Here is a 17,241-nt window from a genome sequence, read left to right on the forward strand (position 1 = left end):
TTTTCCCCAAACTAAGAAATATTCTTCAAAAACCTACGCTACAGAAGATTTACTATGCACTAGCCCAATCAGTCAATTCTACAATACGTGTTTAATTTTTACCTTCATTAGATAAGCGATCACGACAAGGCCATCTTCTTTTTTCTTGGCTTCCTCTGGGTAAATATACTCTCGTTTGAAATGGACCACATGCAGCTCCATAGCGTATCTGTTCATCGAATAAATAGGGTTCATTATTTAGATAACGAATGGGGGAGATGCCTATCTAATCATTCGATGAAAACATATCAAATGTTCAGCGCTCTTTAATTCTAATTTGTTTTAATTGGATTTGATTTATTATCTCTGCAATGTGGCTGTAACCTGTGACCTGTATGTGACCTACTTCTGACCTAGTGCTTCCTCTCTCTGTCATGTATCCTACCGGAGCCGGAGGTTGGTAATCATCATCATTGCGACCTCCAGGTTGAATGTTGATGACAATATTTAAATGATTTGGCGTACTTTACCGCAGCCAAAAATGTACCTAGTTAAGTAGGTACCTGTGAAAAGAAAAAATTGAAAACTTTCAGATTTTTCCATATACGTAGGTACCTACCTACTTTCATATTACGCGTAGTTATTGTTTCAATTTCTATAATACCTGATATTATTTGAGATTTTTTTTTACACATCTGCCCTGATGATGGACACCGCAATGCTGTCCAAAATTGGTTAAAGAAGAAGGTAGCGCAACACGGCATAGAACCTCAAAAATAAATGTTATAATATCTTTATTTATCCTTATTTATTTAACTACTCGCTTTAATTCCGAAACTGTATTTTCCCTTACAATAATAAATCATCTGTCAAAACCAATTCCCTTTGTTCTACAAACATTAGAAATAAATCTTCAAGAAAGTACGAGAATTTACCGTTTACCCTAATTTCATAACAACTCAACACATTTGATTATTTGAAACATTTATAGTAGTACCCTGCTGTCTTCCTACCCTATCGATTATTATGAAAACAAACGATTAAAATTCAGGAAAAATTTTCATTAACTTCATTATATTTCATTAACTTATTTTGAAGCTTATTTAATTTTAGGTTAAAATTCATTGGAATCAATAAATTGCAATTACAAAATAAAATATTTTATAAATTGAAAATATTTAGTCTCAATCTGCTTGTAAAATTCTGATGATGTTGTCGCAGTTTTAAATATTACAGAATCAATTTATGTATTAATCACAATATAGTACGCATTATAGACGTGTGAAAAATCATGTGATATTATGTTAGTAAATCCGGTTAGTTAGTAAATAACTTTCTTGAAAATGGGAAAATCGTAGACCCTTGAAAAATGATGAAATCTGACTTTACTCGTCAAGATAACTGTAAGAAATTAAAACAAAAGGAATACACATTTCAAATATCGAATTAAAGTTATTATTTAGTAAAAAATATTTTATTACGAGGGTCATTTTGAAAGTAATGTTACAAAATTTATGTAGGATCGGAAGTGTTTGAATTTAAATAAAATCCATAAAGATAATACACTATTTTTCATTTTTTTTTTTCATAGTAAGCAATTACTTTGTGGTTAGACATTATATTATAAAATAAAACACAAACACTTTGTATTTAACCACGAATTTAAATTCGTGGTTAAATACAAAGTGTTAGGGTTTTATTTTATAACACTATTTTTCGACGTAATCGCCTTCTAGATAGAGACATTTTTGTAATCTGGGCCAGGTCAGAGACCTCCTCCGCCAGCTTTTCAGCCCAGGTCAGCATTCCCCTTCTGCGGTCCTGAATGACTCTTCTGAGTTTTTTAGGATGTTGCAGAAAGCCTCTGCATTACTCACAGATGCCATGACTTTTCCGGCTGAATGGTTCGTCTTGAACAATCGGTGACTGGGGAAGATGAAAGACGCAACTGAAGTGATTGTCTTTTAGATTCTGGTGTGTAGTGACACACCCACGTCACGATAGAGTCCAGAACAGCTTCTCCCTCCTGTGCAAAACGATCCAAAAATTCACGCAGATCTCGCACGGACTGGAGGTGGCGGCACGCGCAACGACCTCTCCATCGGAAGAATTTACTGTGACTGAAAAAAATGGCCGAAAAACAAGCGGGACCAAACAAACTGACCGTTAGGATCCCTTCTGCACGCCAGATGAGCCCGGCCTCAGGAGGCCTTCTAACCTTACATTCTGGATGGCCCTCGTACATCTTGATACTTTATCGCTTTTCTGAATTGAAAATTACAATTAAAATATTGTATTATAGGTAAGTCCTTATCGCTTCTCTAATTTCTTGACCCAATAAGTTCCAATTTTGAAAACAAAGCTTAATTTCAAAATATTTCCGAGTTCAATAAACGAGTTTTACGTTTTTTTTTTAAATATTGTTTTTGTGTTTAATTCGTAGAACTCCATTATTATTTTTTTTTAAATTTAATTAAAATCAAATTTAATAATATAATTATTAAGTTCTGTAAGTATTTTTTGGTTTTTATTATTGTTACAGCTGTCTCGGCTTTCAAGGCCATTTTCAAACTGTGAAAATGGAACTGTGAAAAAAAAACTGTGAAAACAGTTAGAACAGAACTTAATAATTATATTATTAATTTGATTTTAACTAAATAAAACAGTTTTACAATCACTCACAGATAACAGACCGACCCACAACCGAAATGAATATGTTTGATCATAATTCGACCTACCTTTCACCTTCAATGGAATGTTCACTGCCTGCCGTGACCTTGGTACCCCAGTGGAAGTGCATTTGTATGAAAATGTATTTATCCAGGAGGGGACCATTCACCAAGCACGGTCTGTCCTTTTGGTATACTCCTTTTATAAGGACTGAAATCACAGCAATATATTTTGATATGAATTAGTTGCCAATAAAATTATTTCATTAATTAATTAACGAAGTGTATTTCTTTCAAATATTGTGGTAGCCTTGTCTTAGACGGTGAATATTCCTCCCTTAGAAGTATTACACATTACAGTATGTTATATTTTTGTAAGCCGATCTGAAAGAAATCTGATGTCTTCAATAAAAATGATTACTATATGTATATACACGTACGCCACTACTTGACTCGAACGTTATTCTAGAAGTTACCAAACAAGCTTCTTGGATTTTCTTTTAATTTTTTAATATTTGTTTCTGTAGCAACTGGAATGTTCGAGAATGTTTTATTTTCCACCTAGATATGCGACAACGTGAACGAAATGGACAGTACAGAACCAGCAACCGTGACATCGAGATCAAATTATTTTGCCTACGTGACGCACTTCGGAACATTCTCGAACCTTCCTTTCGTAAATCATTTTGTTGTATTTTCTACGTTTATTTATTGTTTTCGGATGTATTATTTAAAACCGCTTCAGCCAAATTTAGTAGTTATTTATTAATAAAAAGAATACCGAACATAACTACATATATATATATATATATTTTTTTTTGTAATAAATTAATCAGTTTATATAGTATTATAATGTTGTTTTTTTTTACAACAACCCAACACAGGAGGCCCAAAGAAAAACAATTTCCCACAGGGCCTATGTCATCTTTGGGAATGCTGTGTAGGGGGTCTTTTTAAGGAGAAGAAGTAGATGAAGTTCCGGGAAGGAAAAGGGTATGGAGGGGTGAGTGGGAATCTAGAGATCAGTGTGTTCAGGAGCGACGGACGAATGAATATATCACTCCCACTTCAATGCAAGGCGATGGGTAGAGATGAGTTGGAGAAGTCAAAGGGTTTGCCCAAACCAGGCCCCTTACGATCTGGCACACCACGCAGCTGGTGGGCAGGCGCATCCTGAACACACCTCACCCGTAGAACCCTCCCTCCCACTCGGGGTGACCTATGGCAGAGGTTTTGGTTATCTCATAAATGGTTCCCGGGCCGGCGGTACCGAAACCCGCACCCAAATTAAAAAAAATAATAAATAAAAAATTAGTTTTCACAGTTTTTTGTTTGTGTTGATTTCTGGATGTGTCTCTTCTATAGAAGCGGGCGTTTGTGTTTAACCAGGGTGAAAAGATTTTGTATCTTTAATTAATTATGATTTAAGGAAATATGAATGATTATTCTGATATTTTCTGGTAGGTAGTATTTTTTTTAGTAGGTATGTGCAATGATGTTATTTTATTTTATATTATAGAAACAAACAGTACACGATTTACAGAGATGAAATAATATATACAGGAAAAAGATATTTCATGTAGGGTACCTATGATATGTTTCCTTGTAATGTCTGCAAAGTGGAATGTTTATTCCTTAATTACCAGGTGACGTGTGTAGTTTATAGGTGTGTGTGACGTGTGTAATATAAGGGTGAGTGTTTGTGTGTGTCTGTGTGTGTGTGTGTGAGAGGGTGTGTGTGTGTGTCTGTGTGTGTGTGTCTGTATGTATGCGCATTGAATAGTCTAGTCTAGATGTTGCATTTGTTTTATATAATTAAGCGTGTGGAATAGCACTATATGTCAAAAATATTCGATACTTCAAATTAACGAAGAAATACAGTCAAATACTCATAACTTGGAATTCAATACATCAGCAAGATACCAGAAAACTATTAAAATCCCAAAATTTAACACTAAGCTCATTCAAAATACCTATCTTTATCTAGGCATAATTTATTTTAATAACCTTCAATTAAATTTAAAAAATATCGAAAACATTCAGGAATTTCACCTTAAATTAAAAAAAATTACCTTAAACTATTATAAGTCCAAAATACGTTCACTACTTACATCTAGAAGTAATATTGTTTAAATCTGGTGTTGTTTATTTACCTTATACTATCATGTACATAATTTGAACTAGAATTCCCTCACCAAACACAAGAGCATTGTCTCTTTATGGTGAGGAAAGGTTACTTTAATTTCTATTGTTTTTCTATCTTGTAAATATCCTGTATGTAAAAATTTTTTTTTTCAAATATTAAATAATTTTTTTTTTTTTAAAATGTCGTGTACGTCTCAAAGGTATGTTAAAGTTAATAAGGGACAGAATTTCGGTACAGTTATGCAAATGAGGTGTTACATTTTTGTGTTGGAACTATATGTTTTTGACGAGTACGACCATAAATAAACCACTCACAGTAGGTACGACTTGATTCAGGTATGATTTGATCTTTCCAGGTCAGGTTTTTATCTATTATTGTTCTTAAGTATTTAATTTAATTTGATTTTTTTTAATGTGAAACAGTTTATTTCAGTTATTTTAGAATTCATTGCTATAATTTAAAACGACAATGTTTTTATTGCGAAGAATCAATCTTTATTTACAGAATTCATAACATTTGACTATTATCTTATCTGCTGTGAACTTTAAAATGTCATAAATTTAATTTTTTTGGTTGACTGAGGATTAAACCTTCCTCCCCAGAGACTGACTAAAATGAGTGAATCACTCAAGACAAATCCTAATTGGATGGTAGCGAGATTTATTTCATATATTAACTGCTGTCAGTTTTTATAATAATAATACAAATATTTTGATTATTTGTAAAGCGCCATTTTTGTGAAAAGCTACCTCAAGGGCGCTGTATGATATCCAATCTAATTTAAGAGGAAAGCGTGTGTGTGTACGCGTGTGTGTACGGTGTGTGTATGCCACCAAAGTTGATAGAATGCATTGTCATCGACATCTGATGGGTAAATTTTTACTTCCAATATTCCATTTTATTCATTCAATCAATAAAACAAAATCATAATTCAAGTAGATGAAATCAATTTTTATGAGCAATAATTATTCGCCTGAAAAACTCATTCAAATTGAAAAAATCTCACGAGAAAAACAAATGCCGCTAACGGGTATTGAACCCGCAGCATTCTGAATACCGGTCAGCTGCTTTAACCACTAAGCTACGTCGATTCAAAAATTATTGCTTATTACATTTATTTCACCTGAAAACATATTTTTTTGTAGAGGAGGTTTTGTCTGGCTACGGCTTTGCTGAATCTATGGCGTCGAGACATGTTATATCTATATTTTTTGATAAAATATTTTGACTTGTCAATTATAAACATTAGTTGATCATTAAAAATAAAATACAATCTAAATAGAAGTTTTTAAAGATCTTTTTTAAAAATATCTTGGTTTTCACCATTGTTTAATGTCATCAATTTTTTTGGCCGCAAACTAAAAACGAAAAATTATCCCAAAATCAATTTAAAAAATTGCTATTTTAATGCATGATTTTCCATTTCCGCTAATTGCAATATTTTTTTGCATTGCAGTTGAAAAGATGTGATGTTTTTGACAATTATGCGCACTAATATCTTTTCTCCATAGTAAAATTTACCTTGGTATTTATTAGCTTCACAGTTTTCAAATATTCAAAAAGCACGCGCTGAATTTTGACTGCGAATAATGTAATAATGACTGCCGACCGGGCGGAGAAGATTAAGTATTTTTAACGGTTTAGGGTACATAAATAACTCAGTGGGTACCTGCTTATTGGCATGGAAACTTCGGTAGGCTGATGAAGTTGCATAACGTTAACGCGCAGTCAATACTTGCAAAGCTAAAAATAATAAGCATGTCCTAAGATCTTCATTTTACAATAATTTATTTGTACATATTTGTTAACACTGTCGGTAATTAAATAAATAACTTAATAGCTGTCATAAAAAAACGTTGATGAATATCAACCACTTCATGGTAATTGATTATACAGTACCTACGCATTGAAAGCGATAATACCTGGGAAATAGTAAAACAAAAAGAAAACATAAATATACTTAAATACTGCTTTGACTAAATAGCGAAAAAAATTATGCTGTACCACCCATCCATATATGTAAATAAAGGTTCCATGATAACTCAACACAGTGACTATTCAACACACCTTTAAAAAGTGATATAAAGTCAATAAAAACAATGAAAAAAAAATTAAACATAACTTAACCTAACCTAACCTACTTAACCCAGTTTATAAAGTTTTTGTTTCATCATTTTCCATCATGACTTTATATAACTTTTTAAAGATGTGATGAATTATCATTTTGATGATTTTATCATACAAATTGACAAATTTATCCGGTCACCCTAAATAAGAATGTTCGTTTGTACAAAATCATAAAACTCCGAAAGTTTTTCATCGATTGTTTTGAAATTTCGATACAACGTTGCATTCGAATACTCGTGTGTTTTTATACACCTGCTAGTGGGTCCGGACAGATGTTGTCCTGCCACAGACCGCCTTCTATGCAAACCGCATTTGATATATAACGAATACGATCTATAGAAATTTTTTTCGATATCATTTGCTATTTAATTTTGTATTCATCTCATATTTGAGCGTAAAAAATAAAATGAAAATTATTAACTGATATGGGATAATAGTCAAATGTTATGAATTCTGTAAATAAAGATTGATTCTTCGCAATAAAAACATTGTCGTTTTAAATTATAGCAATGAATTCTAAAATAACTGAAATAAACTGTTTCACATTAAAAAAAGTGGGTGTGTCAAGCCTACGCAAGACAGAAGTGAAACTTCTAGTATTCCTCTCTCTCTATTTTCATTTCATCATCTCTATTTTCTCTCTTAGGTTAGTTTGAAAATTAGAGGTTAAATAATTCAACGACGAAGCATGGATTTGCTTTTTCTAATATTTTCTTATAGATGAATGACGTTCGATTAATGTATAGTTCCAAAAATTTTCAATTTATTCACAAGTATACAATATTACATAAATAACAATATTACAATTAAAAATTACAAAGAAATTACAATGACAATGATGTGTTCATCACCTCTATCTCGTCACTACTCATTTTTAACACTGAAATTCTGTACCAAACCGTATGAACCACAATCAATTACGTATTTCACTCGTATTACACTCACGACGCAGTATACTAACCAAGCAGCTGATGCTTGGCGTGGCGCAGTTCGCTGGTGTCTGAGAGAGAGGAAAGAAGAGAAGAGAGAGAACGTTCGTGAGCGGCTCCCCCACCTCAACAAGCGCATATGGTGAGAGAGGGACAGTGAACGGTGAGCGGTGGTGGGGGTACCCGCATTTTCGTGTCGATCCTGACTCGGTTTTACTCCGTCCCCGAAAATCCATTACGCGCCTAAAGAAGTTTCACTTCAAAAAATCAAATTAAATTAAATACTTAAGAACAATAATAGATAAAAACCTGACCTGGAAAGATCAAATCATACCTGAATCAAGTCGTACCTACTGTGAGTGGTTTATTTATGGTCGTACTCGTCAAAAACATATAGTTCCAACACAAAAATGTAACACCTCATTTGCATAACTGTACCGAAATTCTGTCCCTTATTAACTTTAACATACCTTTGAGACGTACACGACATTTAAAAAAAAAAAAATTTATTTAATATTTGAAAAAAAAAATTTTTACATAGATAAATACAGGATATTTACAAGACAGAAAAACAATAGAAATTAAAGTAGCCTTTCCTCACCATAAAGAGACAATGCTCTTGTGTTTGGTGAGGGAATTCTAGTTCAAATTATGTACATGATAGTATAAGGTAAAGAAACAACACAAGATTTAAACAATATTACTTCTAGATGTAAGTAGTGAACGTATTTTGGACTTATAATAGTTTAAGGTAATTTTTTTAATTTAAGGTGAAATTCCTGAATGTTTTCGATATTTTTTAAATTTAATGGAAGGTTATTAAAATAAATTATGCCTAGATAAAGATAGGTATTTTGAATGAGCTTAGTGTTAAATTTTGGGATTTTAATAGTTTTCTGGTATCTTGCTGATGTATTGAATTCCAAGTAATGAGTATTTGACTGTATTTTTTTGTAAATTTGAAGTATTGAATATTTTTGACATATAGTGCTATTCCACACGCTTAATTATATAAAACAAATGCAGCATCTAGACTTGACTATTCAATGCGCATACATACAGACACACACACACAGACACACAAACACTCACCCTCATACCCTCTCACACACACACACACACACACACACACGCTTTCCTATTAAATTAGATTGGATATTATACAGCGCCCTTGAATTTTTGTTATTTGTTTTTGGGGTGTTATGCCGTGTTGCGCTAACTCCTTCTTTAGCCAACGTTTCGGACAGCATTGCAGTGTCCATCATCAGAGCAGATATAGAGCATAACAAAAATACTTTTGGCCGTGAAAATCTTAAATCACATTTGAGCGCCCTTGAAGTTCACAAAAATGGCGCTATACAAATAATCAAAATATTTGTATTATTATTATAAAAACTGACAGCAGTTAATATATGAAATAAATCTCGCTACCATCCAATTAGGATTTGTCTTGAGTGATTCACTCATTTTAGTCAGTCTCTGGGGAGGAAGGTTTAATCCTCAGTCAACCAAAAAAATTAAATTTATGACATTTTAAAGTTCACAGCAGATAAGAGCCAGATCCTGGGGAGGAGGATTTATTCTCAGTCAAACAAGATAAATTTATGAATACAACTATTAATAGGTATAAATAAATGTATTATAAACCCAACCTAAGAATCTATCAGGTTCTTGGGTTTTTAATTTGTAATAAAAATATAAAAATCTAGACTGCAAACCAATTTGAGAGGCGGGTTTGGGTACCGCCGTCCGGCAACCATTTATTGGATTACCAACACCTCTGCCGTAGGTCACCCCAAGTGGTTCGTTACGTTTGGTCATTTAGCAGGGGCGCCCGGGTAAATCGGTTGAGGTGTGTTCATGATGCGCCTATCCATCACCTTAATTATTATTAAGTAAACTGACTGCATTTGGGAATTTTTCAATTTAAGCATTTTAATTTTTAATTACCTAAAATGAAAATTCGCTTTCATCCTATGGGATGACAGCAATTTCAAATAATTTCATTTGGTATTCCTGATTCTACGTAAGTGTCTAGAAAACGAACGGCTCGAGACAATTATTATGTAATTTAATATTCCGGCAAAATAGTGCCTACATAAAAAGCATAAATTACTTTTTTAGTTATTATTATTTTGTTAAACCTAACCTATCCTTACCTAGCCTAACCTGACCGATCAAACCTAAATTATCCTAATCTATCCTTACTTAACCTAACCTATCCTAACTTATCCTAACCTAACCTTAACCTTTCCTAACCTAACCTTACCTAACCTAACCTATACTGACCTAACCTATGATATCTTACCTTTAAAAAAATACATATTTATTAAACACACTTTTATTTACTAGTATTTACTTTAGTTAATAGTACCTACCTAATTTGCATAGAGTAAGTAGTAACTCTAGCCACTGTGGTATCAGGAATACCAACATAAGAAAATGTTATCAACACAAATTATTTTGGCTGTCATCCCATACAACGAAAGCGAATTTTCATTTTGAAATGCAAAAGATAAAAATTTCCCAAATGTAGCCATTTTCCTTTTATAGTAATAAGGTAAATCAAAAGGTTTTATCTAAACAAATCGTATTAAACGTGACCAGCGATCAGCATATGTAGTTTAGATGGAGAAAAATTAAATTAAAATTGGCAACCTTTCAGCGAGTTGACAATCATTGACTTTTATACGTTCGAAATGATGTCAAACCTGTGCTTCCAGTGTTAATAATTTCTAGAGAAATGGGCATAGTATCGTAATACTGCAACTCCAGGGGTAGGCAGAGCTGCTTGGTGCACAGAGCTAGGGATATGTCCACTGGGCTGCCGACCGTCTTCATTTGCGCCAAGTCCCATTTCACAATCTTTGCTTTTTTCTCCTTTTTTACTTTAGCTGGCTTTTTCGACATGTGGAAATGTATTTTTCCGCAAACCTGAACTTATTATAATTAAATTGAATATTCTGCTGTTTGTTAGCTTTTGCCCAGTACTTTCAGTTCTGTGTTCCTGTCAAAATAATTGAATATTTGAAAACAATTTCAAGTACGAAGAATCTTAATTTAAACTGTATTGTTAAGATTTACAGGTAAGTACATGGGTACTTACCTGTACTTTGTTTTTAATAATGTTCAATAAATTTTAGAAAAAATATACATTTTTTCTAAGACACTAACATAATATGAGCATAAAACTTATCAATCATTTATCTTTTCCGATTTTATGTCCGGGTTAAATCTTCCCCATAGGAAAAACTAAACCCTTCCACACATTTTTCCACAAATGATCATCTAGTCAATCAACATTATGCAAGTCCATTATATAAGCAAAATAAATACAAGAACAACACGTCAACTCACCAAATCAAATGGGAAAATAATTCACCGACTCCAGATATTTTCATATCAGCGGGTTCGGCTCGGTAGAACTCCTAACAGGGCCTATAAATTCTACTGATCCCTCAACATAAATATTTAAAAAATCTTTCGTTATCCTAAATGTATTTAAAATAAATTTTTTGATAGATCTAATACGCATAAATTTTTAATGAGAGGGCTAGGTATAATGCCAGTAGCCGAAATAACTAATGGTAATATTTTTATAGTCTGACAATGCCAAATTCTTTTTATCTCATTTTTCAGCAAGAATATTTGATTCGGAATAATATTTTAAAGAAATGAATTCATGTAACTATAGTTAGGTCAAATAATGTTAAAATACATCCAACTTCTGACAGTATGATACACTAGCGCCTGCTAGCTGTTTGTCTGTCTACTGTTTACTTTCATGCATTTTATTGGATTTTGTGCATATTATATATACTTAAATATACAATAACAAAATCTCAGTAAAGTGGCGTTCTTACGGGCATAATAGCAAGGCTTGCGTTCGAACTTCTAAAGCCGTTATCTCAGGATCAATGCAACAAAACCATGGACCTAAAAAGCCCTGGACAGAAGATTAATGGGATTTTGTATGAATGACATTGAAGCCAAAGTCTTGAAATTGTTTGTGTGCAACGTGGTTCGTAATGAAATATTATAATTTTATTTTTGAGTGTTTGATGAGACAAGGTAAAGGATATATCATTAAAAAAAAAAGTGGGTGTGTCAAGCCTACGCAAGACAGAAGTGAAACTTCTTTTGTTAAACCGTATGAACCACAATCAATTACGTATTTCACTCGTATTACACTCACGACGCAGTATACTAACCAAGCAGCTGATGCTTGGCGTGGCGCAGTTCGCTGGTGTCTGAGAGAGAGGAAAGAAGAGAAGAGAGAGAACGTTCGTGAGCGGCTCCCCCACCTCAACAAGCGCATATGGTGAGAGAGGGACAGTGAACGGTGAGCGGTGGTGGGGGTACCCGCATTTTCGTGTCGATCCTGACTCGGTTTTACTCCGTCCATCGAAAATCCATTACGCGCCTAAAGAAGTTTCACTTCAAAAATTTGAAGGATGTTTTTTCAATTATCTTAAATTTTTCCCTTCAAATTGTTCTCGAATAGATCCGTCTAGAAGAATTTTAGGTTCATGCAATATTTTGCAATGTTACACTAACGCCTCCAGCAGCCAAAGTTGCTAACCAATACAAGTAAATACCGTCAAAATTACACTATAGTTGGACGTATTATTATTATTCTAGGGTATTTGGTTATGTACCTACCTATCTACACAATTGTTAAATATAAGATTTGTAATTTCAAATAAGAAAAAACATTCCTAATATGTTTTGACACAGAGCGTCATAAAACTGAAGTATGTACCTACAAGAAACCTAGCGCTAATTTTGCAGTATTTCGATCGGCTTAAAAAGTTAGCATGCAGAGCAATTGCCCTAAATCCACCCTAAGTAAACTAAAGCCACCTTGGTCGAGCTCCCCTGCAAATAAGGCATGGTATGCCCTACGTCCACCGGAAGCCTCTCTGACAGACTTGACAGATCCAAAGAATGTCAAACCAGCAATGAAATTACAGAAAGACAACAAATTGAAGAATTGGGACAAATGGATGGCCGTTCGCAAGGATCAGCACAAACAGTTTCAAGCTTCTTCTGGTCGAGAGCCATGCAATCTGATCATGAACTCGGAGCAATATGAGCGCTCAAAACTGGAAAACAAGGAGATAATAGAGTACGCTGAGAAGCTAACAACTCCTGATAAGGCTAGAGGAGGAATAGACTTTTGGGGGTTTCCAACTGAAATCGGAAAGGAATGTCCAGGAAACGGTCTTAACTTATTGGCTCAACAAAAAAACATCGAGAAGGGTGCCATACCAAAAATTACCAAAAGTGGCATCCCAAAACTTATTAAAATAGAAAAAGATACCCCCGACGAAGGAAGAATAATGTCAAATAAAAATTTTGAAAACTCGAAGTATAAAATACAAAGAGAAAAAGACTTGAAGCACAAAATTGATCGGATTTTACCACACAAGTAAATATTTTTTTAAATAGTTTAAAAACTATTCACACTTTCATTTATGTAAATTCTATACATGTAATTTTCAAATTATGCTACCAACTGTCTCGACAAAATGTGCGTAAAACGACGCTTTAAATATTGGCACTGTGAGGTGTAACTCAATTATCATGGCAGGGAGTTAATATAAGATATAAAATGCGTTTATATTCAGAGCCTGTAGTATATTTAATAAGAATTTTAATGATATGGACATATTCACAAGTAATTTAGGAACCTTTAAAAGATATGTAATAACTAACATTAAATAATTTTAAATATTCTACTGGAAGTTATCATGTTATTGCTTTGAATCCTTTCCAGTTACTTACCTTCCAATTTATACTCATGTGTTCAATTTAGTTGTAGGTATACATTTATTATATTGTTATTATTGCTATTGTGTAGTGCTTTTATTGATTGCTGCTGTGTTGAAATTTTACAATACATTATGTAATGATTTTTAGCTGGTTATTAGTATATCAGTTAAATTTAAATTTGGGAGGAATGCAGATTACGCCAAACTCTGGGAATTGAATAAAAATGCACTTTCTAGATGAGAAAAGTGTGTAGAAACTCATTAAAAAAAGAATTAAGGCGCGGAAGAATAAATTGAGGGAGATACAGCCGATCAAAGTTTAATAAAATTGCACTTCGCGATCTGATATTATCATCATATTCGGACAGTCCGCCGCCATATTTTGTCACGAAAATCAAATTAAAAACTATTTTAATACTTTTGAAATTTCAGTAGTGCCATCCAAAAAATAAAAAGTGTTGCCATATAATAATATCAATGCATGGAAAATTCTGAAAATTAAATATCATTTGCCAGATTGGTAGTTTATTATTTAAAATCTTGTAAATACTTAATTTATGTATATATATAACCTAACCTAACTGTGATTTTCTATAACAAAAAAATGACCCTTTAATAACGCCCACTCGCGTCCCCTTTAGAGTTTTATCCCAGTTTTCAAGTAGTTTGTGGGGTACGCTAGGTTTGTATAGACGGTTTGTGATTTAATACTAATACCTTTTTTCCATGTTATTTCCTGTTACACAAAATTGCCCCTTTAATAACGCCTGCTCGCGTCCCCTTTAGAGTTATATCCCAGTTTTCAAGTAGTTTGTGGGCTACGCTAGGTTTGTATAGACTGGTTTGTGATTTAATTCTAATACCTTTTTTCCATGTTCTTCTGCCTACTCTAACCCAAACTAAAAACCTAACCTATTTTGTAAAAAAATATTATTATTATATGGCAACACTTTTCTTTTTTTGGTTGGCACTACTGAAATTTCAAAAGTAAATAGTTGTTAATTTGATTTTCTTAAGTCATAATTGATAAATAAAACATGGTTTCTATGTATCGCGTACGAAGTTTCAAAACCCTATAACTCAGTTAATAGTGCCGACCCCCACCTAATTCTTTCAGATTCGGATTCCCCAGCCCTAAATTAGTCTAAATCAAGTTCAATTTCGGTTATACTCCCATAAACCGAATTTTACCCTCAGATCGCGAAGTGCAATTTTATTAAACTTTGATCGGGTGTATCTCCCTCAATTTATTCTTCCGCGCCTTAATTGTTTTTTTAATGAGTTTCTACACACTTTTCTCATCTAGAAAGTGCATTTTTATTCAATTCCCAGAGTTTGGCGTAATCTGCATTTCACCCTTAAATTTTTGAAATTTAGCTGGTTATTAGTATATCAGTTAACTTTAATTTTTTTATTTATTTGTGTTCCTAGATCTGTTATTATTTTTTATTTATTAATTATAATATTGTATTTTTTGTAAATCTCTCAGGCCACGGGTACACAGAACCCTTAGTTTTTTTTTAATATTCTTTATTATTATTATAATTTTAAGTGAAAATCTGTTATTGGATTTTATCTTTATTATTTAGTATATTATTATATTTGTAAATAATCTGTTGATTTTCCCAAATAAATAAAATAAAATAAAATAAATATTACAAGTGCAATAAAATCGGTAAATTTACAGTAATTACTTCGACTAATATTTTGTATTATTACATTGCAGGCCAGATATTGATAGATTGATAGTTGTCGGAAAAAATCCCAAAGCCCGAGAACACGAACCGTACATTCAAATACCCCCCATAACCATCAATCTAGATACTAACTATTCAGAACGTCCAACTTTACCGCTTGAAACTCTGGATGAAAATATTATCGGTCTGAGAATTAATAAAACAATTCTATTAAAAGAGGCTCCCGGAAAAACTGCTAGTAATCTGAGATACCTAATGGGAGAGCTTTATGACGAGAAAGGAGATTCAAGGTTACTGAGCTTTACTACGGAACCTTTTCAGAAGATAACCAGATCTATAACTTTACAAAATATGGGGACTTTAGCCATTCAGTACGCATGGAGGCAAGTGGATACCTCTGTACCGTATATGAATAAAAAACCTTTAAAGCCGGTATTCTTTTTTGATAAAACAGAGGGAGTTCTGATTCCCGGAGAAGAAAAACTAGTCTGTTTTTGGTATTTTACTACTTTTCCACAGATTAACAAAGAGTTATGGCATCTTAATATTTACCCAAATATTATGGATTGTTTCACTGACTGCCGCTGTAAAAGTTTGACTTTGACTTTGGCCGGGATTACGACCATCGAGCCGTTCAGCATAACTAAAACTAAGTCGTATATTGATAGAAAGGTGTCTTTAAATGTTGTTCGAGATATTTTAAATTATCTTTTGAGTGTGTTCACGAAAGAGAGTCTTCCAACAGTCTCTTACGAGGATCTAGGCAAAGATGACTTTTTATTCAGCCTCAAAAATCCTAATTACTATTACCATCAGATTAGCGTTGAAAAACTTAAAGAAATGTATCAAAAACTACCACTGGAGAATCTCGAAAGAGAATGGGACATGTCCATCAAAACATTAAGAAATCATATCATTCAAATAGACCTTCCGGAGCAAGACGAATTTTACACACAATTTCAAGAGATTATTCAACTTCTGCTAAAGCCTGACTTTAAGCTGACCTTTGAAAATAAGCACATGGTGGTGTACAGACTGCTGAGTAAGTTCTTTAATGTTTTTGAGCAAGAACACGAAATATCAAAAAAAATTATGCGTGCCTCATTAATGGCCGTGAATTCAACACACGTCGGGAACGATCTGCACCTTTTTATCTCTGCATCGCTTCCAATCTCATCCACGGTACCTTCCAAGTTTTCTTACATGAATCAGATATCACAGAGGTTGTATGGAATGTCACAGCAAAATTTCGATAAAACAGTCTTTTGCAGAAGGATTTTTAGGTACCTCCAGTTGACAATTGAAAACATCGACGCAGCACTCTCATCATTGGACCACGGCGAATGAAAACATCGACGCAGCACTCTCATCATTGGACCACGGCGAATGAAAACATCGACGCAGCACTCTCATCATTGCACCACAGCGAATGAAAACATCGGTGCAGCACTCTCATCATTGAACCACTGCGAATGAAAACATCAACGCAGCACTCTCATCATTGCACCACAGCGAATGAAAACATCGGTGCAGCACTCTCATCATTGAACCACTGCGAATGAAAACATCAACGCAGCACTCTCATCATTGCACCACGGCGAATGAAAACATCGACGCAGCACTCTCATCATTGGACCACGGCGAATGAAAACAATAGTTTTGTGTTCTTGAATCTTAATTTTATTTTATTCTATATCACATTTCACTGATAAAGTATAAAAAAACTAAAAATGCTTAATTGTTTTGTGAACATAACTTAACAATAATAATAATTTATCTTATTTTAGTCATTTTATGGACCTATCTACTTTCTACGAATCTAAAAAATAACATTCTCTAGATTTTTAAATATGTTTTGTACAAGAAACAAACAAATAAATTATGTGTTTTTTCGAAAATTTTCTAAAATCAGTGCCTAAC

General features: G+C 33.3%; 1 protein-coding gene across 1 annotated transcript; it reads left to right on the forward strand.

Moving 5' to 3' along the window:
- Positions 1-12,667: 12,667 nt before the first annotated feature.
- On the forward strand, positions 12,668-16,883 carry LOC149423094 (MYCBP-associated protein-like). The gene is made up of 4 exons (XM_089633046.1): positions 12,668-13,281; positions 15,351-15,807; positions 16,054-16,363; positions 16,834-16,883. Exons 1-4 carry the CDS (start codon positions 12,668-12,670, stop codon positions 16,881-16,883), a joined length of 1,431 nt encoding a protein of 476 aa, XP_089489172.1.
- Positions 16,884-17,241: the final 358 nt, after the last annotated feature.

Source organism: Hesperophylax consimilis, chromosome 6 (genome assembly GCF_061612785.1).
Source record: "Hesperophylax consimilis isolate HC1 chromosome 6, BYU_Hcon_1.0, whole genome shotgun sequence".
Taxonomy (NCBI): Eukaryota; Metazoa; Arthropoda; class Insecta; order Trichoptera; family Limnephilidae; genus Hesperophylax; species Hesperophylax consimilis.

Coding starts and splice junctions, on each gene's coding strand:
- LOC149423094 (XM_089633046.1), top strand. CDS start 12,668: ATGCAGAGCAATTGCCCTAAATCCACCCTAAGTAAACTAAAGCCACCT. Junction 13,282..15,350: donor GATCGGATTTTACCACACAA/GTAAATATTTTT, acceptor ATTACATTGCAG/GCCAGATATTGATAGATTGA. Junction 16,364..16,833: donor GGTGGTGTACAGACTGCTGA/GTAAGTTCTTTA, acceptor ATTGCACCACAG/CGAATGAAAACATCGGTGCA.